This window comes from Bombus bifarius, unplaced genomic scaffold (assembly GCF_011952205.1).
Source record: "Bombus bifarius isolate JDL3187 unplaced genomic scaffold, Bbif_JDL3187 scf7180000007966, whole genome shotgun sequence".
Taxonomy (NCBI): Eukaryota; Metazoa; Arthropoda; class Insecta; order Hymenoptera; family Apidae; genus Bombus; species Bombus bifarius.
The window spans coordinates 2,825,577-2,852,970 of record NW_022884352.1 but is presented as its reverse complement, the minus strand read 5'-3'; the positions used below and the strand labels follow the sequence as shown (position 1 = coordinate 2,852,970).

The window sequence follows — 27,394 nt, the reverse complement described above, 5'->3', positions numbered from 1 at the left end:
CCTTATATCTTTCGATTATTATCGATTGCATTGAAACTCCCTCTAGGTCGAAGAAAAAATGTATCAGAGTTATTTTTTATACCTGAATGTGTCGTCCATCGACTTTCGCAAAAATATACAGTACCGACACGGTAGACAATCACGTTATCGACTGGTGGTTTCCAAGTCGTCTTACTAAACGAAGGTATAGGTGGTGGTCGTTCGTACTCACTGTTGCTTCACCAGCGACGCGATCTTCGTTACCAACAGTGTTCTAACTTATCCGCCGTTGGGAAACGCAACGTTCGAAAGCAAACGCGTTCCCATATAGAATGGAACGTGCTGCTATAGTTTTCCGCCTACCGTATACGTCATTCCCGACATAGTGACAAGAAGTAGATACAATTTCCCTTGAAATTATCGCGATATTTCCCCGTTGAAAGTTTAGCGAACAAAAGCAATTTTCGAAATTTCATCGGTTATTACGTCGCGGTAGGTTTTTTCCACTGTAAAGAGCGGTGGTGGGAAAAAGGATTCGAAGAAACGGAGTGAAGGCTATCACGCGACAGGGCGTAGTAAGAGGAAGAGAGGCATAAAAGTCATTCAGTCCACTGTCCAACCATTGATAGAGGCGACGAAGCGAGGTCAGCTATTTGTACGCGTGACAGACCCCTCCAGAGAATCTCGCGTGCAGATGTGGATCGAGGTACACGAGCATACATATACGCATGTATGCACGCGTACATCACACGCATCGTCGATCAGCATGCGTTTTATCCAGGCTGCGAAAATTCTTCTCAAAATTACGTGACGTTACACCGACGCAAATCCTCGGATTAAAAAATCCCAGTAAACACATATTCTACAATCCTTTCTACGATCTCTTTTATAATTCGCGATAATGTATTTGTCTGCCTTTATGTCCGTTCCTTCCGCGAAAAAGCCATTCGATTTACGGCAAATGGCTGACTTTTCCATTCCATCGAGCAATAATCAAAATGACGCCGTGCAAACGCTCTTACGTAACTACACGTTACAGTCGAAAAATATTACAAGATCGTTTATGCACGTATACGCGCAACGAAGGAATCGGCACGCAGCTCTTTTGTTCGATCATTATCAACGCATCATCGAAATCACGTACTTACGTAGTAGAAAACTTTTTCCATGCAGGAGTGGCGCGGGGAACACCTTGACAAGGCTGCCACTCTTGGAATTCGTTTCTCCCTCGGCATTCCGACGAAGTGCGTAATTGAACGAGCGAAACAGCGCATCGCGGTGAATAAGCGTGCACAATGAGCGAGACGGAGAACCGAAGAGCAACTAGTCGAGAGGAATATTACGCGGGATGAAACGAGTGAAAAGGAGTGTCGAGAAAAGCAGGAACGATTATGTGTGCGATACGAAAGGAGGGCAAATTCGAAGCGTCGCGAACGAGGATCGCTTTAGCACGGCATACAGGATGTTCCGGTATCGACGGTACAATCGGCGAGAAGGTGATCCTACGTGAAAAAAAGAACAAATCAAAAATATACAGGTAATTGGTTGGTAATTGGTGGTACAAGCGGAAAGGGGGTGATTCTACGCGAAAAAGGAAGTCGAAAATATAGAATAAAAATTTTTTTTTTTTAATTTTTCCATCGAGACAACGATCTACAGTGAGATTCGTTATAACGAGACGCGATAAAGTGCACGCGTACCGAGCCAAAATTCAAAGTCGATTTTCTCGAAAACAAAGCCTCGAACGAAAAATTTGTATTCCATATTTTCGACTTCTTTTTTCGCCTAGAATCACTCCCTTTGCGCTTGTACCACTAGTTACCAAGCAGCCTGTAGAATAAGATTTTATCCGAGCGATCACGCTATCGAGACTTTGCTTCGTATTCGACAAAAATCGTATTTGAAGATTCGTCAAAAGCATCGAAACTTGGCTAATTCAGGTCTGGATGAAAGCGAAGAATCGACAAGAATCTGTTCTACGTATGAAAATAAGTAAAAAATGTAGATAATAAATACTTTTCGTAGGATGTTTCGTTTACGAGAGAAAATGAAACTCGAAACTTGATCGAGCACGCGTGAGCCAACCCAATTCTTAATCAAACGCGGTGAAAATTCTACTTTCTTTAAAACCAGCCTTTGAAAGTCAGTTTTCTCGAAAATCGAGTCTCAAATGATTTCCAAGCCTGAAATAAAAAAAGAAAAAAAAAATGTATTCTATATTTTCGATCTGTTTTTTAAATACGGAACCAGCCCCTCCTCGATTCTACCATCGATACTGGAACACCCTGTGTATAGCTTTCTAGTCGGGCTTACAAGGTCGACCGTTCACCGTTCCACGAAATTCGCGACACGTTCTAACGTAGCGACGGTATTGGTGAGGAATGGCAGCTCGTTCCGTGGCACAGGAAGCTCGTCATGGAATCGAGCGTTAAATACGTTCGGTACGCCGATCGAAGTAGTTGGCTATCGAGAGAGGCAAGGAAGGAGAAAGAGGGCCACGAGACGAAACGTCGGCAGAGGTTGCTGAACTTTCTACGAACGATTAGCGCGCGCGCACGATGGCATCGTTCGCATCGGTAGTTTAGCCAGAAAACGGAGCTTCGGGGGCATATTGTCACGTAACGTGAGCGCGTGGAAGTCGAACAGCATTCCCTTCGCGTGGTCGTTGCTCCTACTTTCGCGGATTCATCATGGTACCGCTTTCAAGTTCACTGATCGTCCGAAACTTTCGACGCGTGATCCTGCGTCTATTAAGCTGCGTCCTCACCGAGCCACAACCAACGACCAACAACTTTTTCTCGCCTGCTGTTGCTGCATGTTCCAAACGGTAGGTAGCCAACTCTCAGAAGCCTGCGATCAACTCCGTCATTTTCTAACTTTCTCAGTTTCATCATCTGCAAACGTGATTATATGGTATTAAACTTCTCGAAGAGACAAATCATTTACAAACTATCTTTATAAACTTATTTATCGTAAAAAAAAAAAGAAAATAACATAAATAAGGATAAATTCCAGTTCGGTACACGCTTTCTTTTCTTTTAAATTATGGAGTTAATCGATGTAGCTTGCGAGCCGCTCAAATACCAATTTATACGGACGTATTGTTCACCGTCGAAACGGTATAATCAGAGGAACACGTCGAAGCGATATTTGTTTTTAGTATTGTAGCAGGTTGTCTACGCGCGAATGTGTTGTGAAACAGCGGAGAAACTGTACGTACCGAAGGAACGTTTGTTTCTTTATTTTCCTTTGATCTTCGTCGAAACAGGCAACAGGTAGTAACCCTTTTGTTATGGACTACGGAAACGCGAAGAAACAAAGAAGATGGGGCAACGATCGGGCAACTTTTTCAACAAGTATGGCATATGGACGAGTTAGTTATTCGTTGCTGCTTCAGCGAGCAAACAGCTTGAGAAAATACGAAGAGACGACGCGCGATAAACAATAATTTTTTCAAAAAACATGGGACATGGACCGAAGGTTCCTCGTTGTCGAGGACTTTGGACATAGCCATCCTATGGATCATCGACGACTCCTTTTCCTTTATGCTTTCTCTTCGCTTCTCGTCGGACGTTGCAGCCGATGAAAGACGAAACGTGGATGGATGGGAAAGCATCGTGGAAAAGATGGACAACGTCGTAGCAGATAGAGGACCGCGTGGGCCGTGCGATTCCGCGACACTCGGGTACGTGGATCGCGTCATCCTTCTATTCTCGGATCGTCTAATTGTTCTAATTAAGAGGATTGCAGCTCTGGAATAACTCGACGAGTTTATATTTGTCCATGGACGCAGATGCGAGGGAAACGTGTTAACGGGTTGAGGAACGAGGAGTAGCAACGGCAGAGATCATCGAAATGAAACCGTTGCCGAGACGAAGATGGACGACGCGATGTTCTACCTTTGATCGTTTACGCTTTACATCTCCCGGCACCGACCTCCTTTTGCGAAGTTGGTTGAAAAGCCGTGGACTACGTTTAGACCGGAGATCTTTCTCGAGTGCTCTCGGGACTCTGATCCGGTTGGCAACTGGAGAGAAAACGAGGGAGGAAGAGCGAAAAAGAGGGAAGAGAGGGAAGAGCAGCGAAGAAAGAGGATGAAACGATAAAGTCGAGAAGACGAAGTTGAATCGAAGAGGTAGGAGACTAAGGGAAGCAGCGAGTCAACGAAGTAGGCATTTACGAAAATGTAGGACGCAAGCGTAACTCTTCGAATACAGTAGTCCTGCACTTATCGGAACTCGTAGAGGTACAAACATGTACAATCGAAGTCCATATAATAGAAACTCGCCAATTTCTCCCACTGTCCACTATGCTTTGTTCGTATAATAAAAGTTCGCGTTCGGATAAGTGAATCGAACCGGCAAAAGTTAATCGAAAATCGATTTCGTTCGAATAAATGCAGTCCTAATGGGTGACGATTCAACTGGGCTACGATTTGTCTATAGACGATCGCTCTGAAATTCTCAAATAACAAAATCGGTACCGATCGGGCTGTGAATAAGAAAGTGAGAAGAAGCGATAGATAGCGGCAGGTAGGTAACGGTGGATGCAATTTTTATCGAACAGATAGGCGAGATGTGCGTAAAGACGAGGCAGACGGAGCGACAGAGCGACGAATGAAAGAGCGGGCAAAGAAACTAACAGAAGCGAACAGAGACGAAAACGGAGAGAAAGACGAGGACGAAGATGAAAAGGAAAATGAAAATGAAGAACGAACGACTGACGAGGACTCCTCTGGCGAAGAAGTAGGAGGAAGAGTAGAAGGAGAAGGAGAACGACCACCTATACAAGGACCTACGCGGCCAGTGGGAATGGAATGCAGGTACGAGTCCAGTCGGCGACTTTACTCTTGCCTCCTCACCTCCTGATCAGCCTCCTTCACCTTTTCGTTCTTTTCTTCTTCCTCCTCTTCTCTTCTTTCTTCTCTTTTCTCCTCTCTTCTCGATGCCTCTACTAGGGAGCAGACCCGCTGCTCACCGAATCACCGTCGTGTTCCACCTACCGGCTTCACCACCTACTACTACTCTGCAGCTCGTACCACTTCTACCATTCTATACCGCTACTACTAATAATGATATCACCGCCGCTATTGTCACTGTCATCTGCCTCGATGCGGTCTTTTGCATCTACTCACAAACTAGTTATTAATTCTCATGTTACAATCATTTCGGATCGCGATCCTTTGTCGACCAAGTATCGTAGTTTTTCTATTATGCTATATCGCATTATATACGCGTAAATATAATGTACGGCCACTGTGTGCAATCGCGATAGTCGAGTCTCGTTGCAGCGCTAACGATACTTTTTAACGTTTCGTATGAAACTCGTAATATATTCGTTGCTGATTGTCGCGTCAATTTTAGAAAATTTCGTTGGGTGTTTGGCAGAATTTGCGAAATCAATGGCAAAAAGAAATATATAGGCGGAATGTGGGAATAGAAAACGGCGGAGTTTTTCTTTTTTCACAAGGAAAGCGTGAAACTGACGCGTGAAAGCGGGACGACGATAATTCGAGATCGAATTTGGCGATTAGGGTCGATCACCCAGCAGCGGTGGCGGTGGAAAGGGTCTGCAAGTGGAATGCGGTCGACGCGAGGCCCTGCCGTGGGAGACAGCCGAACGACTACACTGACTTACTAGTACATACATCCGGATTCGTTGTTGACCATGCGATTCGTTGATTTATCAACCTAAACGACTCTTCTATTCTCAGCTAACCAACTCTGTTCCTTGTTAATTTCCTCGTTTCATCGCCTAAATACACGATTGATATTCAATTCTCAAGAAAGTAAATGGCTCACTCGTACAAGTTCGTTTATCGCGAGAAAATGACACGAATTATTATTCGTAAATTCTAAGGTAAATTTAAAAGGCTTCTAAACGAGCCTGCTATTAACTTGCTCGTATTCCTCTTCGATTCTATGTTCACGAGCCTCGTGTCGAATTACGAGAAGGCATTCCGGTATGATCGCTCGAAGATGGATTCGTCGTCGATATCCTCGACTGTAGTGGAAGTACGCCACGGGTATCATCGTGCGAACGACGCACGGAATACCAAACGAACACGGCGGAGAAACGATAGGAAACTTCGGTTGGCCGCGGTTAGCACGGTTGCTCGACTTTGCTATTCTCTTGTTACTATTCGCTCTGCTGGACTTTGTCTCGGTCTATAGAATCTACGCGAATAGGCGAGGAACGTTAAGGATCTCGATCTCGATCGAATATCGAGAAATACCGATGCTTCCGCCGTTCAAGGTGGCAAGACGAGCGGTCATCGTTTCAAGGTTACGAATACCGATGTCCGTCGCCATTATAATATGATAATTCGCATCGATGATTCTTCGATGAATAATGGAGGACTAGTGGCGTCGTGTGCGTTATGTCATTGTCAATCTCGGCGCGTTACGATACACAGGAACCGCTTCATAATAGATCAGCCACGATTCGCGTCCCCCGACGTTTCCTCGTTTCGTTTTCGCGTCCGATTTATCGCCGTTACCTTGAATCCCAAATCAATCCGCTGTCCTGGATCGTTTTTCGCGTTCGATCGGAAAGAAAGAAGATCGTTGCTCTGTTTTCAACGGATTCTGCGCGTGATTTAGAATCTCGCGGTTTTGCGAGTCAATTGCGATCGAGCTGGATAGCGTTCTTCCGATTTTTGCGCGCGTTTCTTTGCGGTTCTTGTTGAAAGGCAAATATTTTCTCGCGAAATAGTTCTCGTGGTCGATCGTGTTCAACGAAGCTTGTTCCTTGCAAACACGAATTTCCAGCAGGAATTCTCGATAGTTCGTACGGGCCATTGAATTTGGATCGAGGACGAATGCGCAGGAATTGGAGCAGTCACAGCAGGCATTTAGGTATTTTCGAGGTATTTTCCAGGCTGTCGATTCTAGACGCGCGATCACAACATTCTTGCGCAATTGTCAAATACCCATGCGCGATAGTGACAAGTTTGGATATCAATCGGCAATGATAAATAACGAGACTTACAAGTATTGTGCTAATATTGTATTGATAAATTTCGTACAAGAGGATGCAGACGTCGTGTCGTTCTTTAACCAAAAATCTCTATGATCGAACGTTTGAAAATGAACGGTGAATTCTAAATGAATTTCAGATAAATATCAGAGAGAAGTGAAGGAACGAGAACGAATTCGATGATAAGTGTTGGCGAACGAAAAGCAGACCAACGGATGGTCAATTGCAGGTGCGACGCAGTCCTTGCGAGTTCCACGCTTTTCTATATCTATACGCGTATACGTCCATGTGCATAGAAACGTGCACGCGTATACGTAGAACGGCCATAGTCTCAGCGTGGGACCAAAGCGACTCAAAAAGTCGCACGCCGTGCAGAGGCTCTCAGGCAACGAACGCGGCGAACTTGAATGCGGCTCGCGAATAGAGAGACGAACCGCGGCTTCCACGAAATCTTCAATGCACCTTTCAACCGTGGGCTCGACCGTTTGAAAGAGTTTGCCTCCCTACGTCTTCTATCTTCGATCCATCGAACTGGCAGCCTGCGACGAGAGAAACCGGCTACGCAAATTTTCGCTCCTCTCTGGTCAACAAAGTTTCAAACTTCTCGCGATTGTCCACCAGTAAAAACCGTTTTGACCCTGCGAAACTAACTTCTAAACGCTTCATCCTCTTCCCTTTCGATTCGTAACTTCGGGAGAGAGGGTCTGGTTTCTGGATGTTGGAAACGTCGTTGTGATCTCGCTGGATGAGTCTCGGAGGGACACAATGGATGCTGGTTTGAATCGTTGTAGTCATGCTCGTCGCCGTGATTATAGCCGACGCGGTTGTCTACGCAACGGTATAATTCGTCGTAACGAGAGCAGCAGCTGGTGTTCCTGTCCAGGTGAAGAAAGAGGAGCGAGTGGAAGAAAAGAAAAAAGAAGGGAGGGGGAAAGAGAGACGGAAGAACGAAAGAAAAGACGGAAGCGGACGCGGCAGAGGAGAGGAGCGAAAAGAGCGAACACTGAGAGAGCGCTTCTCAGGCTTTTCCGCTCGCATTCCCACTCGCGTTCGGTCTAATCGCGATGAAGAAGGAAGGCAGTTGGGGGCCGCGGGCCCGAAAAAGGGAGCTCGGGATGGGCACGTGTCTCGAACAGGACATCTGCCTCTAAAAAGGACCCACTGTTACGTCCCTATTATATCGTTTACCTTAGCAGCGAACCGCGTCCCATCCCTTCCTTTCGCGTTCTTCGTCTTCCTTTCCCTTGCTCCGAGAGAGCGCGTCTAAGACGAGCAGCTGCCCTTTTCCCTCGTAAACCGGACTACACACCTGCCCTTCTTCCAGCGTTAGGAGGGTGACCGTTAACCAACTCCGAGGTAATCGTCGTTTCACCGGACGAAAGTGAAAAACCGTTACTGTGAAATCTTCACAGATACCCGGATCATTTACGAGAGAAAGAAGAGAGGAAGAAAGAAAGAAGAAAAGAAAGAAAAAGAAATCTGTGTGGCGAAAAAGGTCGGAATAGACGAACGGATGGACGAGAGCGGAAGAGCGTTCCAGACGACCCGATATAACGGCGCCTACCGGAAGGAGCCGCGGATGATCGGTGGCCGGTAGTCTTGTCGAGCTAAAACAGCACGCGTGACCGTTTTAAATGCAGCACGCGTGCACGAGACTGGTGGAATCGGCAGCGGCGAATTGGCCAGCGGCTTTCGAGGATGTTCAGCGATTGTAGGTGACGGAATGTAACGAGCGTCGCGGTGCTTCTATTTCTGCGCGTCGGACGTCGACCTGCAGACGGCTCCCAGACTACACGCGTTAATAACCACCACGGTGGACCTCGGAGAGAAACGAGCCGCGTCTGTCTCGATCCATAAACACGTGCCTAGATCTTTCCGCGTATTACGAGCTTCGCGAAAACTGGGTCGTCCACTCGGTCTGACTACGAAACATCGTTTCTACTGTACGGCGCGCCGCTATTCGACTAAATCCTTGGCGGAGCGGATTCAAAAATATACCGGCCAGAGTCGACAGTTAGACGCGACGGATCGCAGGATGGGTTCCTAGAAGGCATACCTTGCTTCTGGCACGCGTGTACTCGCGCGACTCTCTATCAACTGCGTGGAACGTGGCTTTAAACAGCTAACAGACATTCTCAGCCAAACATTTCTTACGACTTTCTATCCGAGATCTGCAACAGAAAGGAAAACAATCTCTGTAGGCGTAGGTGTACGGCCAATCGAAGGTGAAAAAAAGCAGGTCAAAATCGATCGTCGTGTATCGGAAAGGAGAGAGTTTCACCGAAGGGAAGTTTCGAAAGGGGCGGCACTGTCGTCATCGACATTCTAACCAAGCTCGTCCGCTTTTAAATGAACGACCCCTCGACAACGAAATCGTTTGCGTACGCGCTTATGCGTATGCATGTATTGCACGAACGTGCATACGGACGAATACCTTCTAGGTACGAAAGGAAGCCAACTTCCTTCCTACGTTCGATGTCACGCGCACCACCGTTTATATAATCCATCCTGTGACGTCAGGCTGTTTAATCCATTCATTACTGGATCATTGCGCTCTCTCTCTCTCTCTCTTTCTGCGCTATGTAGAAGCATGTATCAGAGCGAAGGGAGAAACGACAAAGAACGCATCCGATATCGAATGATTCGTCAAGAAATTTGCGAAATATATTTCCACGTGTACCCTGCTACGCGAGTATATACGAACATCTGTATGGTGTAACTCGATCAGAAACCTGATGTTGTTATCATATTTTCAACGTTCTGATAAAAGAACGTTTCTCAGTTGTCGATTGCCTAATAACGACAGTCGTATCGCGTTACGGTGCTAGAGAAATTTCAGTGTTGTATATAACACACACCCGTGAAACATTTCTACGGTAAGCGTTGAAATACCCTCGCGAACCTCTAGGTTCGTAGTAATTTGAAAGTGTCCAAATGTATGTGCCAATGCACGCATAAGGTATACTGTAACGGATTCTATCTTGGCCTACAGGAAAATCAGTCGAGCTGGGAGGAATCGTGCGCGTTGTGTGGTAACGACGAGTGGGCGGACACGTATCCGATACCGATAGAACAATTCGAATTTTCGCTAACCGAATCTCGTCGGTCGATAGAGAACTGCGTTTATCGCAACTTCCGCCGTAGCTTGGTACAAAAGTTCCACTTTATTAGAATCACAAAAATGTCAAATATAAACCGAGTGAACGTTTCCATCTTGACATTGTTTTAAACGTGACGAGGAGTATCAGAATCGAGGTTTCTCGAGTTTCGCAACGTCCGGTATTCCGGAACGGTCGAACGAGGGTTTTCCTCGATCGACGCTCGCGAAGAGGAACACGAGGCCAGTGAATAGACTTAAAGAGTCGCGGTTGCACGCACACCGCTCCGAATGATAACGAGAGAAGTAGAAGCGGAACGTTGGCGGAATAACGATCGTTTTCCGTGCAACCGTATCTTCGTGTGCCCTCTCCGGACAAAACTTATTCCGGTGTGGTCACCTCTGACGTAAACGTGCTCTCTGCCACTCGATAAGAATTCTGACGCCGCGCATTCAGAGCCACGGACGATGGAAAGGGGAAGCCTAGCGCGAAGGGGAAAGGGGCCGTTCAACGGAATCGGATATCGATACGAGCAGTAAAGATTACGAAACTGAACTACGCTAATAGCAAATCGTCCATGCGATAATCTTCGACAACGAGATAAACTAAATTACATACGTAATTGTCATGTTTTTCCTTCGCAATGACTAAATTCGACGTTTATGCAAATTTGTATTTTAACAAATGTAACTAGAGGAATGGTACCTATGCGTATTGGGCTGCAAATTCGAAATTCAGCGAATGAGACTTTAAACAGGATGTTTGTATCAGTGAATTTTTGAAAAATAAGCCAAGGGATAGAAAATTACAATTTAAAGGAAGCAACGATTCGTTGGAAACATTTGATCTGGAGAACGTGGCAAAAATAATCGGTAGGCTGCTAAAAATTTTAAGCAGCTGTAACACGTGGTATAACGGCGTATTTCGATACGAAGTGGATTCGGACGGTCTCGTTCAGTCGCGACGATGTGTAGCGGCTTGACGCTAATCGCGTGTCACGTGTAGGACACGGTAAGGCGTTTAAGCGAATAGTAATTTAGACGAGTGCGGGACAGAAGGTGAAGAAGGGTAAAAAGAGTATGTTAAAGTTTGCACGGATTCCTTTCATTTTACTCGTGTCGGTAGAATCTGAAAAGACCTGTTGCGCGTGCTGCTTTTCGTCGTTTCCTTTCATGACGATGCGTGGATGTGGACACGCGAGCTCACGACGATTTCCTGCGAATGCACATATATGTACACGTACGCTACAGGTATTTACGCAACTAAGCATTCGAGCTTGGCGCAGGTGGCGCTATGACGCAAACGATTTATTGCTTATTCGCCGTCTGCCTGATATCGAGACCGTCGACTTTAATACAAAAAATAACGTGCCTTCGTTGTTTAATTTCGTCTATCAATTTTGCAAGCGAACGCGCCTAATCGCGGTCGAACTTTCGTTATCGTTGTGAAACTTGAAGCGATGTATGGACTGCGGCGAAAGTAATAATACGCATACGTTTTGTCGTTATAAATAAATATGCAAATACCTGATGTTATTTTCAGTTTGCCGTAGGCTTTGAACTCTTACGTCGTAATTTTACCCTTGTTTCAATATTTTAAGATCTTAATATTTTAACGTTTTGCCGATAGACCGGTAACGTTTGAGCAAATTCAAATTTTTCCGAATATAAGCCAAGAAATGGAGTCTAAATAATGGTTTGTTTCACCTACCACGTATTATCGCGAGTACGTTGCCTTGAATATTTTATACATTTATGTATTTTTTTTTTACATTATATTAGAAATATTTGCATCTAAATTTCTCATAAATACATCAACGTTCACGGCCTAATTATTGCTTACCATTATGAAATTATTATCGTAGATAGTCGAAAGACTTCTACTTCCAAGTACTGTATATGCGATTAGCTTCGATTCGCGAGCGGTCTCCGCGCTAATGCTTGGAACAACGCAGCAATAGAGTAGCAGTGACGTCAAGGAGAGAAATCGAAATGTATATGTACGAGCGTAGAAGATTCGCACGGAAGATTCGAGTGCGTTGACCCAGTTATAGAACGAGCGAAAGATAAACTTCTGGATTAACCAACTGGCCAATGAATTCGACATTTTTTTCTTCCCCTGTCCCTTCTTCCGATCATCCGAACTCTTTGTTGCTTCGACTCGCTCGAATGACTGTACGAATCGACGAGGGTCTCGATCGCCCAATTATTCGCGTTTAATTACGCGCGGATAATAATCGCGGGATATCGTGGAATCAATAACGAATATCACGTCGGCTGATTTTCACACGCTCAAATAACGGAGCCGCTATCCTCCGCTGGTAATAAACAGGAGGACTAAGCGGCTTGTTAACGTTTCAGCCAGCACTCGTAAAACATTTACCCACGAATGTTACTATCGTGGCTATCGAGGAAACTGGGGTTCGTTAACCTTTCTTAAATCGTGTTCGCCAAACCTTGCCTAGGAAAAAGTACACATCGTGAGTCGAAATTCGTGGTATAAGCGAAGTTCTCTGAACAGTTACTTGGCCATTGGCGTTGTAACTATCCTTCTTTCCTCTTACCCCAATGGAAAATTTAACGGATCGTGTAAAAAGATAAAGAAGCAACGATCAGTTGATAGGTGAGTTTACCCTCGAACCTTGAACGGTGAACTGAATTGTTGCGGGAAACGTGTGGGAAAAAGTATTTACTACGAGGCGAACGAAGAGTTTGCGGTTCATTCATGGCGAGTATCTGAATGACGGGAGAAAGAGGGAACGACGATCTATGCACAAGACGTGGTGCGCAAGGGACACGCACACCGCCATAGATGTACGCGTGTGCTGCAACGGCTTAAATAAATGGACTGATTCATACGTGAGCATCCTCTGATCGCGCGTACCCCGTTCTCGTCCTTTCGGTCTTCTCGAAATATTTCCATCATCGACGAGATTACCGCGAATACCGAAATTATCGAATTAGATTCCTGTGCCGTTTATATAAGGCAGCGGTATTCCGCTCTCCTAAAATATACTGCATATTATCTCGAATCGAGTTTTATAAGAGACTCGGTTAACGGATTAATAAATAACAATAGTAATACATTCGCGACCCACCACCTTACAAAATAGGTACCACGAATTCTAAACGGAGAAAAATCTAAAATCTGTAAAATTCGACGATTTACCTAAAAGTTTTTGAAGCTGTGCTACTTAAACGTATTAATGAATTGGAAATTTGTTGAACTATTCTGTCCCCTTTCCTTAAAGTGTCGTATCTACCACCCGAGAAAAACGATATTTTACCGTATTCTTTGTCGTTCTTTATTCAGTTTCGAGTATTCATACGGTATTGTTATAAGAAAATACGTATATGAAGATACGTAGGAAAGAACGAAAATAATACATATATTCGACCGCGTATTGTGTCTCTTCCCAATCCAGCAGATACGAACGTGCATTATGAAACGACCCATATGTAAACTACCCACACATCCGATACTAGCGTTTAGATAAATGATGCTTGTAAAAACCTCTAGCGATGGCGCATTGTAAAGCGAGCGGGTTGTAAAACACATAGCTAAGGCGGTCGTAAAACGCAGCAAGAACTTGCTAAATAAAGCGCGAACCGAAGACGCGTGTAAGTATGTAGGTATATACGTCGACTACTGTTTCTCCGTCTTTGGCAGCTTCCATGTGCGCGAATATTTCCTTAATCATTATCGTCGTTGCCACGTACCGACGCTTCATTCATTTTCTAAGAAAACCATCGAAGAACGCTAGAGACGCGCGATGATGCGCGAAAGTTTTCTCGGTTTCATACGATCTATCGATGACGTTGCTTTTTTAAATAATTTATTCCTAACATTGCTATCGACGTATGAGCAAAGTATGTCACTTTGTAGATAAAAATTGTAATACGTTCAGATAATGGGATATTCGGGAGATGGAAGTTCGGCTTTACTGTATTTTGACCATGCAAAATCGATAGAACTTTTCCACTCAGCTGATAAGAGCTTTCGGCTTGAAATTCCGAAATTGAGAACCTCTGCACTTCGAAGAAGTTCCCACGCTGCGCTTCGAGTCGCACACAGCTATGTCACGTCTAAGTAGATACGTAGCCGACGCTCAGTGGCCGGACCAACCGATAGAACTTGGTTGATTGGCCGATCCGTGAGCCGATTACGAGAGAACAAGCACGCTTGCTCGCGTACAGACCTATCGAGCGTACTTGCGTTCGGCTGATCGCGATATCATCGAGTTCGGTGAATCTATAATCCGTCGATATCGATTGCATCTGGATCCATAGTTCTCGTTACGGCAAATTTTGTCCATCGCGAGGAGAATTTGAAAGGAAATAACACTTCGGTGTCGTTTTATTCGACTCAAAGTGCCACTGTCTCCTAGATATCTAATAACCAAACAATAAGAGTATAAAAGACTGCGAATTTGTGCGCATTTATGGAAAATTCAAAGGTACAGGGATGCATAGAATGCGCAAAACACGGAAAAACGCGTACGATATGGAAAATACAGTTCCCGTTACGATATTTAATAGGTGAAACGAATCTCCGTCTATGATAGGTTCTACTCTTTAAATTATTTTCATAAAACTACGAATTCGTCATCGATATGCGCAATCTAGCAATAAGAATTCGAACGGTAACGATACTCCGAACTAGATCCAACTCTCTGGAGTATGTTCATCGTGACTGCCACCTCGATGTAACATCATCCACGGAACGAACGAATTCTTCATTCGCACGCATCTCGTCGTCGCTGTTAACGATAATCGCTGCTTTATCCCGACTAAAATTTAGTTCACGCTTCGGTCACGAGTCGGGAAAATCGCGTGACTCGACACTCGGTGTCGCGTATTTCGCAGTTGCTGCGAGTCGCAGATTCTTAGATGAGAATCTTCGATATCTGGTGGATAACGAGCAGCGGGAAGAATCGTAAAAGAAAAAAGGAAGGGACCAGCGAGGACTAGTGAGTCACTTGGGCGGAACATTCTATATACGTGCGAATGGAAGGAGACGGAAGCAGAGGAGCTAGAAGAAAGGGAGAGGGATGGAAGGCGACGAAGAGGGAGAAATATTCTCGCCGCGTGAGTGCGCGAGAGCGGCACGGACAGCCAAAGTTGAACGAACCCACGCGCGACCCGAAGCTTGCTAATTTTTTAAAGACCCAACGCCGATTGGTGCTACCTACCGCTATCGACGACGATCGGCGAACGACCGACGACCTACTTGCTATTCGTTGTCTCTTACACCTCCGACGTGGTCGTTCCTTTTCTCTGCCTTCCCCTCTCTTCGTTGTTCCGCTTCAAAGAATCGCCGCGAACCAGCGAAAGAAATTCAATTCTTTTGGCCAACGCGTTCCCACGATCGTACGCGATCGATGCGATTTCTTTCATACGACTTTAGCAGGACCATATCGATCGAAGATAAAATTTCGTAGAGAGAGAATTCCGTGTACGATGGATGGCAGAAGCTTTTTACACGTACAATGGAAATGTCCTATCTGTCTACCATTTCGAAACAACCGTGGAAACCGAACGCTTATTAGCTTTTAGCGGCCATTTTTCTTCGTTCCAAGTTGAAATATTCAATCATTATTTGACGACAGACTGTATAATATATTACTCGGAAGGTCGAAGCACGGAGAATATCAAATACTCGGAAGGCACGTACCTTGAGAAACGATGAAACGGTAGCGCTAAACTTTCGCGAAAGATCCGGTGTTGGTTATCGTGGCGTCGTATCGACGTGGATAGTAGCCGAAAAAGATCGGTGCCGACGAGGTTGGCGCGATAAACGAACGCTAGTAGTCTGTTTACACCGAACGAGTTCACAGCCGGTGTAATTCCGGCACGTGTAAAACTCTCAAGGACGAGGCGTGTCTCGGGACGCGTTACGCAAGCGAAAAACCGAAGCGATGCGAGAAACGCCTCGCGTTTCTCTAATTAGCTGGCCGGTAGTGTTTCAGCGATAGGGTAGGCGAGATGAGATCAGACGAAACGGGACGAGACGAAAAGACGAACAGCGAGAAAACGAAGGAGAGAACGAAAGAAAAAAGAAAAGGTTCATTGGATGGGAGAGAAGGGTGTGCAGTTTCGTGGAGTCACGTAATCGCAACGCACGTGCGTAGGAGCCCGCAAGAATTCGCGCACGCGTTAATCGCATGACGTCAACGCGCGTCTCGGAACAGCTGACCGCATTCCACGATAATTGTTTTGCATAACCGCGTGCTACCGAGGCGTCGATTCCTCGCGAAAGAGGGCAACAAGCACTTTTCACCAGTCCATTCGACGATTCGCTCTCTCCAGTAGAAAAAGAGAGGAAAAAAAAAAACACGGAGGATGGTCGGAGCGACGATTTCGCGAATACGCGACGAGAAAGGAGACGGAGGTGAGATCCGCGGAACGCGTGACGAGAAGAACTCTTGGAAGGGAGAAAATTTGAAAGGGGCCTCATCGTCGTAGATCCGCGTGGTGGGGATCCTCTAGATCTGCGACGGCCCTGTCCGGTCGTCGATAGTTTCGCGGCCAGCGCGTTGGCTTTTAAAGTTTAAAGAGCCAATCGCGAGGACGGTGCTGTTGATGGCGCTGGCGATACAGGGAGTAGCGGAGTAGTAAAGTAGCAGCGTTTAGGCATGTCAGGGGTTCTCAAACGAAAGGCTCGGTACGACAGCGAGGTTCACGGCACAGCCAAACGGACTTTTAAACGCCTTATAGAGTTTGCGAGCTTCGAACGCGAGAGAGACGCGCGTGTCGAGGGACGAGACGACTTGCCGTTCACGATGAGCTTAAGGAATGCTACGGGAAAAGGAGCAACGAGAATATCTACGCCATATAAGGTCCTGCTTACCGGTGCGGTGGCTCGCCTCCCAAGTCCCGTACGAGTAACGCGGGTTCACGCAGCTCGAGAAATCTACGACTTCCGTCCGAGCGATTGAACACCGGGGTCTTGAAGCTGTTTTCACGGCCTGAATTGCCACGTTTAACGTTGTATCGCGTTACAGCATTATACTTAACACCGTCGCGTCTAACACCGTTTGTGGCTTTTGCACGAGAGTCGTGTCACAAGGTGTCGCGACGTGGCTTTCGGCCCGGAAGCCTCAAACGGTGTTAGACGCGGCAATGTCGAACATAACGACGTTAAGCGTGATCGAATACTGGCTTTCCCTTTTTGCGCGGAGAAACGAACCGAGGATGATGACGGTTTTGTGAATTTTCTGACGCGAAACGCGGAATATATTATATATACATAGCACATAGTTGTCGCGTGATAATCGCGTTAGCAGAGAAACAACGACACAGAGCCACCAACAGTAGCGAGAGTTTCACTCGATAGACACGGCGACATCGAGATAACGGCGACGTCGGTGCGCTGCTTTCGCGATAACCTATGTGGCTGGAATCCATTTTGCAACTAGTTCGATCGAGAAAGCCGAGAATCTGAATAAGTACATCCTTGACGTAATCGTCGATCGTAGATAGATTAATCAATGAGAAGCTGGATTTTCTCGAAATGGTTGACGTCGCGAGAGGTTAGGGTACGACGTAATCCGAGACACAGTTCCAAAGATTGGTCATGCGGCTGGATCTCTCGTTCGCTGGTGAAACGCTATCGCGCTGGACTCTGAACCGAAACTACTCGGTTACTTAACGGTGAGCGGGAAGAAACGGAGAAAAAAAAAAAAGAAGAAATAAAAGAAACAAATAAGTGTAAATCATGGTGCGCTATCGTTCTTAATATTTCTCATTTACATTCTTATTCATTCAGTTGCGGAATAAACGGTGCGCAGGCAGCTCGAGCGGATAAAGTCGAATTTACGATTACGCGATAACGCTTGGTCGGAATGAAGGAAGACGATACGTCGGTGCATTTCAATAACGCTAACGTTACTGCCACCGACTCGATATCGCGACGCCGTTCGTTCGATAAAGCGACGCTCCCCGCGGCCCATCCGGCTCGTGTATTCCCACTCGCGCGAAAACCGTCTTTTTCGTCGGCCGATAGCGAACGTTCCTTTTCTCGTCCAGGGTTACAAGTGCATTCGCACGGGAGGAGCGTACGTTGCCATGATAGAACACGCAGAAGCGAACAAAGCTCGTTTTGCATATACGTGGCGGCACCGATACATACGTATACTCGGCACAGAGTACATATGTACAGCAAGCGCAGCAGACCGTCTCGTCTCGTCGTGGCTCAGACCTTAATGACGTCATTATCTCTAATTAGAATTCCCATAGTGGCAGCGGCCGTCTCTACCGGCACCCCGTTACACCTACTGCAGCTACTGTTCCCCTCGCCGGCCGTCCTACGTGCCGAGAAGAAAAAGCAGATACCCGTTGAAAAACGCGGAAGACGATCGCCTCCGTCTCTCGCGACACGACTATGCCCGGATTTTTCTTTTCCACCGGTTCGGTGCGGCGACATCAAATTCCCCCTTCAGACGCGACATACAACTCGCGATTTTGCGTTATCGTACGAATTTTTGCGTGCAGTTCGAAGCACGTCGAATCGTTCGCCACTGCGTTTTTCAACGGGGCGAACACGAAGATCTGCGATTAATTTCTTCGTCGCATTCGGTTAAAAAGAAACACGGGTGTCGCGACGCGTCGACCCAACTACCGTTGATCGACGAGCTTCCTCGTTTCCGCGTATTTACGCTCTTTCGACGTTTCAAAGGCGTGTATGCTCGTGCGAACACGCACGCGCGTCTTGAATAATACTCGCGTAACAGGGTGTCGCGGTGACACAACTCCGCTCGGCCGATTTTGTTTCTCTCGAGTGACAATGCACCGCGAGCAACAGAGACGCCGCGACCAGAATGAAAGAACAAAAGCGCACCGAGCAGATAGAACGGGAAGGGTGAAAGAGACAGAACGAGAAACGCGTACGACCAAAGTCATGCGCGACCGGCCTGTGTGTGTAAGTATGTATGCACGATTCCGCGGCCCTTCCGCCGCCGTTAACGCTGTTACCGCCGTCACCGTCGTCACCGCCGGCGACCGGCACGAACTTCCACCACTACCATCCAGTCATCGTTGCTCCCACCCCCGCTTCGGCCTCCTTGTACCTCTCTTTTTCTCTCCACTGTATCTCGCGACTTCTCGCGTCGTTTGTTCTTTCGTCGTGCTGAAATCGTGACGTCAGGCCAGATACCTGTTGCATGCGATGCGTTAGGCACAGAGCGAGAAGCGTTGGTGCGTTCGACGACGGTGCGATCGAATGAAAGCAGACGGAGACGAGGAGCGATCGGACGAAATTCGTCGACGGTCGAAAATTCTAAGACATCTCGAGCGACGCGTGCGATCGAGGATTTAGGTTTCTATTTAGAGCCGAAACCGTATTAGATTATCCAAAAAGAGTTGGAACGATCCAAGTTGTTCTATGGGAATTCTGTAAAATCGAAATGGACGATCTGGTAGAAAAAGAGAAAAGATCACAAGGGACGATTGATCGCCGATCGATTATTAAACGGTAATTTTCTATTTTCATCGGCTAGTGAAAAACGGCTATTCATCAACGAGTGGCTTAACAGAAGCAACGGAGCTTGCGTAAAATTGTTATTCTTTCTGAAAAGCTTTAAACGTTTCGCCTAGAAGGATTTAATCAAAGAATGTTTAAAGATTTTTGGAAGCCTGGTACGGTAGTAGAAACGAATCGTCCAATTTGCGCACGGAGAAAGAGGGGCGTGATAGGAACTCGGCGAGAGTTCTCGAGCGTGTAAAAGCTCGCGAGGGAAGGAAAGAACGGGCGAGAGAACAGCTCGAGCGTCTATCGCGAATGGCGGAAGAAGCGGCAGTAGCGAATGCGGTCACTGTCTTCCTGTAAAGATCGGAATCAACGAAAATAGACGAAGCTCGGAGCTGGCTTGTTTGGAAGCGTGCCAATGATGCGACGAGGCGCCGCAGAAAAACTTGTACAGGGCAGCTCGTAGAAGTTCGTCCGATCCTTTCACGGCAGGATGGTACTTGCACGTAGCCGCTGCTTCGTGACCGAGCACGCGTCTGACCGCAAACGGATCATTCTACTGCGAGATTGTTGGTTGGGGCCCGCGATCCATTATCGTCCCCGAATTATTTCGGGCCATTAGCGGTATCGGGACCGTTTTGTTGCTCGAATAGGATGGAAAAAAACCGATCGTACTCGTCTTTGCGGGTAAAACAGATGTACGAACGTGTCCACGTTCGTGGCCCCGCGGTCTCGCAATTTAGAAAAGTAATTATCGCTTCTAGAATTGATAAAAGGCAAATAGACATACGGGCAACGATAAACAGGGACAACGTTCTCGATGACTTCCTTTCCAGTGGCTCTCTTTTTATCACGTTCCCCCGTTGCTTTTAATACACACGGAAATGCAAGGAATTCTGTTGAAAGTCGGAGCAATAATTGGATTCATTAATGGGTGAACGATCGCTAGAGTAAAAGAAGACGAGACTTAACGGGACTGCTACCATAAAGCAGTTCTATTTTTCAAGAATTTGACCCACTACAGGTACTTTTTCTTTACGCGTTATAAATTCATAGCCAATCGATATTCCTGGTAATAAACTTCCGCGCTTTTCGATACGAAACCTATGCTTTTCCTCCCTCTCTTGTTATTAAATACAGACAGATGGAGCATCGAAGCGTCGTTATCGGTGCAATCCTGCGAATTCGATTTCGAGGCGATTGGCGTTCGTTGTGCGATCAGAGGCGGAGGAACGGGGTTGAGAACCGCGGTCTTAGAACGTCGGCCGTGTCGGTACATAAATAGAACGGTGGACCTTAACGCGCACTTTTGCGTCTTTATGTAACTTGGCCAAATTTATGGTCGTTATCTATTTAATAATACGCGGATTTACTTGCGCCATTTGCCAACATCAAACGATCCTACGTACACGCGTACACGGCTGCGCACGTGCGCACATACGCGGCCAGCGTAAATTTCGCGTGAGTGCGTTCACCTTCTCGATTCCATCGCTCTTTCTTTACGGACTCGAGTGCCGAGCTGTTAATTCTTCTCGGTCGAGCGAATCGCCGACCGAGTATTACGACTTGATCGAGGATTCCTCGCCCGAACAACGATATATATCGTCTTTCTGTTGGAAAGCTCGCCGTTTGCAGTTTATCAATTTGACGGGGAACGAAAAAGGCAAGCGACAAGGTACGATCAGCTAACGAGGGTACCGGCGAATCCGCTGCTGAAGGAAAACGGGGATGAAACGTGTCGTTCGACACGTGGCCGGGGGATGCGACGAGACACGCGTCGCGACGTACATGCAAGGCGTTTGTCGCGATTTGCGCGCGAATCGCACGTACGAAATCGGAGGAAATATGCAAGTACATTCCAGCGATATCGACGCGGCATCGGCAACGGCGTTCTATTTCGCATCGTTCTATTTATGCGGCGTGAACTGTATGAAACGTTGCGACGACAGTGTACGCCTTTGATCGCCTTCATTTTGTCCAACTTTCTCTCACTCGTTAATTTTTAACGACTCGATCCTTAAAAAAAAAAAAAAAAAAAAAAAAAGAAAAAGAAAAAAAGAGGAAAGAAAAAAGGAAAAGTAACTGTTCTCATTACTGCACGTACCTTCTTCTCCTTTGAAAGTCGAAGAGATCGTCGAAGTCCGGTAACCAGCGTGAACGGATAAAAGTGTCTTTTAAAATCATCGGAAAATGTGGATGCGAGGCATCGATTCGAAATATCGAACGATCCAGGAAAAAGAGAAAAGTCTCGATTAATATCGGCAAGTCGGTCGAGAAGGAATTCATTTTTTTAATCGAGCGTGCAAGGTAGATGAGACGGCACACATACACATCCACACACACACAGACGAAGCACTGGCTGGTCGAAGCTCGAGTGACGCGAATTCACAAGCTGTCAAACATAAACGTAAACGACCGACCGGCAGACGGACGAGGACTGACTAGGGCAGTCGATCGCTCGTGGATTCCCTGTTCTATCTCTCTCTTTCTCCCCTTCCCCCTGTCGATGCTCGCTCGCTCCCACCCGTCTCCCGCTTCGTTCCTTCTGTTCTTTCTCGCTCGGGTCCCAGTTCGCTCGCTTTTCCTTCCTTCTTCCTACAACGAGTCATCTCCCTCTCTGTTCGACCTTCTCCTGCTATTGGTTTCTCTTTTCGTCCATCTGCCACCTTCGCGACACAGTGAAGCGTGCGCGTAAAGACGGCAGAGGAAAGGGAAGGGAAGGGAAAAGAAGGGAAGGGGAAGCCACGAGGTCGGAAAACACGGAAATTACGGATTGAAAAGATGAAACGTTATCGAGCGCAAGTGGATCGAACGTGCGACTAAAACTTACTCGGAAGAACGAACACGAGGCCGAAGATCGTCCCGTTTCCACGACTACGCTCGCCACGTTGTCTCCTCGTGGAAAAAAAGAAACGAGCCACGACGCAGACGGCCAAATGAAAACGAAACCGGAAGCGGAAATGACTACAAAAACGGAAACAAAAACAAACGGAAACGCGGGAAAAAGGATATCGTGTTATCGTGGTAGCTAGCACGGAATAACGAGGCACGATGGAAAAATAACTAAAATATACTCGGCGAATGGCAAGCAAAGACGCGTAGAATCGACGAAAGCGCGCAAGTTGGCTGCGATTTGAGACAGAGCAGAGGGAACGATCCTAATTTCGTTTTTGGTCTGTTCGTCGATCGATGTCGGAAAATTACGCGAAATTTCAACGAGAAATCTCGAAGCTGACGTCTCGGTTATAAAATCGTCTCGTAGTTTTTCGCCAAAAGATCTGAACGTGGCGCGCTCTCATGGCAACGAGACGAGGCAGCTCTGCCGTTTCATAAAATGGCTGACTCTCTTGTTCCTTGTCTTAGACTTTACCTCTATTTCCTTGTTCCAGCCAGCGAATATTACGCGTGACGCGTGCACGATAAAAATCCGCTCGACGGATCCGCATCTACGCTCTTTATCTCTCTCTCTACCGCTGCGGCACAGCCGATCGATTGCTCCGTCTTTTCCTCGTCGTTCGTCGTTCTCTCTTTGAGTCGAACGCTACGAGTTTTTGTACCGTTAAAAAGCTACACGACGTCGCTGTTCAACGAAACGCAACGTCAATTCGCGAAACGTCTACGTCGAAGCGAATTTTCGTTTACGCCTCGATCGCGGAAGGGACGCGTTGCGTCGTAAGAAACGCGCTTGCGAGATTATTTTATTAGCTCGGACAACTTTCGAAATTATTTCGCTATAGTCGAGCGAATTATTCGATACCTTTATCGGAGCGTCGGAAGTGAGAAACGTCACGTACGGAGAAAGGAAGTCGCTTGGTTAATTTCGAAACGAAAAGATCAATGTATTCTTTTACATAACGTTGGTTCGAAGGAGTTCGAGTTGGCGTCTCACGAGTAATTGCGCAAGAAGAATTCCATAAGGGCGATACGACGCGCGATTCTTATCGCGTTTATACGCGTACGATGGCTCGCGCGCGAGCGCCAGGTAAATGCGATTACAACTGTAATGGTTACGAACACAGCCGTGCAAAGTGGCCGCGTGACGTTCACGTGGAGAATAGCAGTGCTTAATGGCCGCTCCATGCTACTAATTGCTCGATCGAATACGATTACACTCCGGCGGAAACGCGAGCCAGACCGTCCGTTACGTTCGCATTATCGGCCACGAGCCCGTAAAATCGCAACAAGAATCGAAGGGCCCCGGCTTTGCGGTTATATCGGCTGCTCTCTGTTCGACCTGTCGATGAACTGTTCTTTCTTCTCGATCAGCAAATAGATCTACGCTTACGTGGTTTCGGCGGAAGACACGGGACAGGCTAACGCCGACTCCTCGAAATATCGCAGACGTATAAAATTGTCGTGGCGATGCCGGCGCATGCAAATAGAAAATAGAAATGAGTTTAGAAATAGCGTCGCCTGTCGTCGGCCTAGAATTCGATCGGTCGTAGCCCACTGCGACACTGTTTCGGCTTACTTGGAACGCGTATCGTCTCGTCTCGTCTCGTCTCGTTTCGTTTCGCGCTGTGTCGCCTCGTCTCGCCGCATCGAGACGAATATTCCGAGGAGAGCTTCGAATCTACGGCAGAGAACACGACAGATCCAAACACGATTCTCTTCGCACGGAAGCGTTTTTAACATTCGATACGTTGTCCGTCAGTCTTGCGTTATCGAAATTGTCTGTATATGTCGCTACGGAGCGAAATAGCTAGATTCTTGTTGCGAAAAGACGAAGGAAAAAATCTGGGACTCGACGAAACGTATGCAAATCGTACGAATTTTTGTCAAATGTTCCGCGTGTTATTTGTTACGCGAATTCTTTTGCCATACGTTCGCTAGAAAATACAACGCTAGAGAAATGGATACTCGAGCTGGCGCCGCTAAGGTTAAACCGATCTACCGACGATGATCAAACGACGAACGATATATTTGGCAGATCGGCGCGATTCAAAGCACCCTGTAGATGACCTGCGGACGAAGTTACACTTCCTTGAATGCAGCATCCTGCCGGGAAACTATTGACCGGGTAATTGACCGAGCGCGTACGGTGCGCAACGTCGATGGAAGAGACAATTCCAGCTCGCTCGCGACTTCCTTCCTACATAGAACGAGCGAGTAAACGCGAATACTACCGGCATCGCGTAGAAACTCCGCTCGGTAGTGGTTTCATTCATAAAGTCACGCGTTTCGCGAGGAAACGCTTGCACGCGTTAACGAGAGAAACGCTTGGCGCGGCCCGTAAAGACCTTAAAACCCGCACGCACCGGAACGCCTATCTTACTTCCGTCGAGGATGCATCGCCGAGGGGGACGTTTCTTCGAGCGCGATTCCCTTCCGAGCAACTCGTCGCTTCGTTTCGTTTCTACCGCAACATCGATTTTCCCCCGTTTCGCGATAATAACGTAAGAACTTTGACTAGTTTGGCGGAGCAAGCAGATAGGATTTCGGCAAGCAAACGCGCGGTCTTGGATCTCGCCTTTCAAAGTGCACTGACCCTTCAGGCTTGGGCGGAACTCCTTCGCTTCCGGTGTTGTTCCGTCACTGCTATTTCTATATATAAGCGCGTACACGCTTTTGTTGGCGTACAATGTACGGGCCAAACGCTTCTACGTGCCACCGACGAATATTCCGACCAACGAATATACGGTCGATCGTATAATACTTTTGCGATTTGATTTTAACGAGTTGACGATGGTCAAGGATGGAAAACTATCTCGAACAGATTCGTGCGAAATCATCTGCGAGATGTAAGATTCCGAGCTGCGATTCGTAGACGCCAGGAAGAAGCTTAAACTTCACTATTTCCTCCTGGACGCCTACGCGTCGAGATTACGAGCGTGTTGCGCGATACCGCGGCGATTAAAAATTTTAAAGCTGTACATCTATGTACTCGAGGCGATCGAATAGATGCGCCTTTCAACTACATAAACGGGCTATTTATTGGAACAAGTGTACTCACGCGAATACGTGTCCGGCGAAGATGGTCACAGGTTCGTCCGTATTTCCGTTCGAATCACCGGTCCAAGTCGTCTTTCGAGTTGTCTAGTAGCTATCACGAGCAACGTTCAAATATTCCTATTTCACGTAACACCGATTACCGTTCTCTTGGTTCGTAGGTTTATTTTGGCGAAGATAGCGCCGCTGAAAGATAGTGTCGTACAATTGGCATCCTCCTACGACTTCCGGCGCTAGCTGGAGGTCGATGATTACTTTTTGTCGAAAGTTCGTTGCCACGTGGGAACGGAGGGAGGGGGGCGGGCAGCGGCGGAGTCAAAAGGTCGGCTGCATTGTCGTCACGAGTAAATCGTATCAGAGTGGTGTCAGAGAATAGAAAAGAAAAAAAAAAAACAAGATAACGAACTAAATATTCGGACAAAGTATCGATTAAACAGCGACTCGTCGTCTGGTGTTTCGATTTGAAATTTAAAAAAAGCGGCTCGCACGCTAAACGAGTTCTCAGCGATCGTCGATGAGAAAGAGGCGGCTTTTAAAATTGGATAGTGGGGCTGGAAGCGGGGAGCGATGCAGGAAGAACGATACGCCGGAAGAAAAGGGGGAAGAAACGTGGTAAAGAGAAGGAACTCTCTGTCCCAGAAGATGCAATGTGGCAATGTTACGTAATAAGAAGCACACGTTACATACGACAAGGGTGGCGAGAGAAGAGGACAGTCGACGTGACGGAGAAGGACGCGGTGGAGGTACCGGTGGACGAGAATGAAAAGGGCAATGTCCACGGAGGATATCCACGGGGGATCGTGGAACGAACGAATTTCATTTTGTAAGGAAGCGCGGCTCGAGCCGAACGTCGTGGCGATGTTTCCAGCCGACTCGGCGGTATCTGTGAAAACGTTGAAATAGAATGGGAACGAGGTGAGAGATAGCGGACGAGCCGCGCGGTACTAGGCGCAAGGAATTGGAAATCGGTATGCGCGGCGAAAGCCTCGCTAAACAGAGAGATCGATCTCTCCGTCACCGGTGTAGCAACACTTGTCGACGCGCGGACGTGTTAACTCGATGCGATTTTGGTGATGCGTCACGACGAGGCACCTCGTCATCGTGGAACGTCGCTGCGCGTCGCATCGCGTCACGCCGCACGTGCGCCACCGCATCGGAGACGCGCAGGGCAAAGTGCATCGTAAGACTGCTGACGGGTGCAGCACCGGTGCTCCGGCTTTCCGATGCAACGCGTTACCCCTTATCCCCTCGTCCTCTTTGTACTCCCCTCCCTCTTTCGCTCGACCGAACGTGCGCACAACGACGACTTAACGCACCACGTGACCATCCCTTTAACTTTAGCAAACCGATTAACGCACCACTCTGCGCGACCACCGACGTTTCCTCTTCCTTCTTAATCTCTTCCCCCTTTCCACTCCTCTCGTATTCCCCTCTCCGTCTAAAAATTGTCTTCTTCTCTCATCCTCCTCGTCTCGCGGTCCCCGCGAGACATTTTTTCCTGCCTTCCATTCTTTCCCTATGTGTCTGCTGGCGTCGGCTCGCATCTGCATCTACCGCTACGCATCTCTCTGTATTTCTCTCTCTTTCTCTCTCTCTCTCTTTCCCTCTCTTCCTTAACTTACCCCTTCCCAGCTCTTTGACCTTCCAACGATTTTTCCTCTCTCATTCTTCCTTACCGCAGGAATACGTCTATATTTTTCTCTAACAGCATCCTCCCTTTGTCCCGACGCGTCTCGTCCTTGTTTCATGCGCACGCTGGATGCGAGTCGCGTTCATCTTCGTCGGACGTCGAGGAAGTAAACTCTCGCGCGTCTCTGTTACGCGGGGAAACGCTCGCGAGCCAGGCTGCTTTCTCGTGTCTTCTTCGTCGCTCTTGGCGCGGATCGCCTGTCGGGCTTTGTCTTCCTCGTAGGCAGAATTCTGTC

At 47.2% G+C, this 27,394-nt stretch overlaps 1 protein-coding gene and 1 long non-coding RNA gene across 3 annotated transcripts; one reads left to right on the top strand and one right to left on the bottom strand.

Annotated features, from left to right (window-relative positions):
- Positions 1–2,182: 2,182 nt before the first annotated feature.
- Positions 2,183–25,847, bottom strand: LOC117205432. 2 transcript variants are annotated; one of them, XR_004487234.1, is made up of 3 exons: positions 25,474–25,847; positions 9,014–9,128; positions 2,183–2,873 (listed from the first exon to the last, which is right to left on the bottom strand). It is a non-coding gene; the product is annotated as an uncharacterized LOC117205432 (long non-coding RNA). The 2 variants fall into 2 exon arrangements; XR_004487233.1 differs by lacking the exon at positions 25,474–25,847 and adding an exon at positions 21,625–22,649 and having other exon boundaries at positions 2,184–2,873.
- LOC117205426 (putative uncharacterized transmembrane protein DDB_G0290641) lies at positions 4,252–7,231 on the top strand. The gene is made up of 2 exons (XM_033443799.1): positions 4,252–4,801; positions 7,097–7,231. Exons 1-2 carry the CDS (start codon positions 4,596–4,598, stop codon positions 7,098–7,100), a joined length of 210 nt encoding a protein of 69 aa, XP_033299690.1. The 5' UTR covers positions 4,252–4,595; the 3' UTR covers positions 7,101–7,231.
- Positions 25,848–27,394: the final 1,547 nt, after the last annotated feature.

Excerpts from the sequence above, each read along its gene's own strand:
- LOC117205426 (XM_033443799.1), top strand. The coding sequence starts at position 4,596 with ATGAAAGAGCGGGCAAAGAAACTAACAGAAGCGAACAGAGACGAAAAC.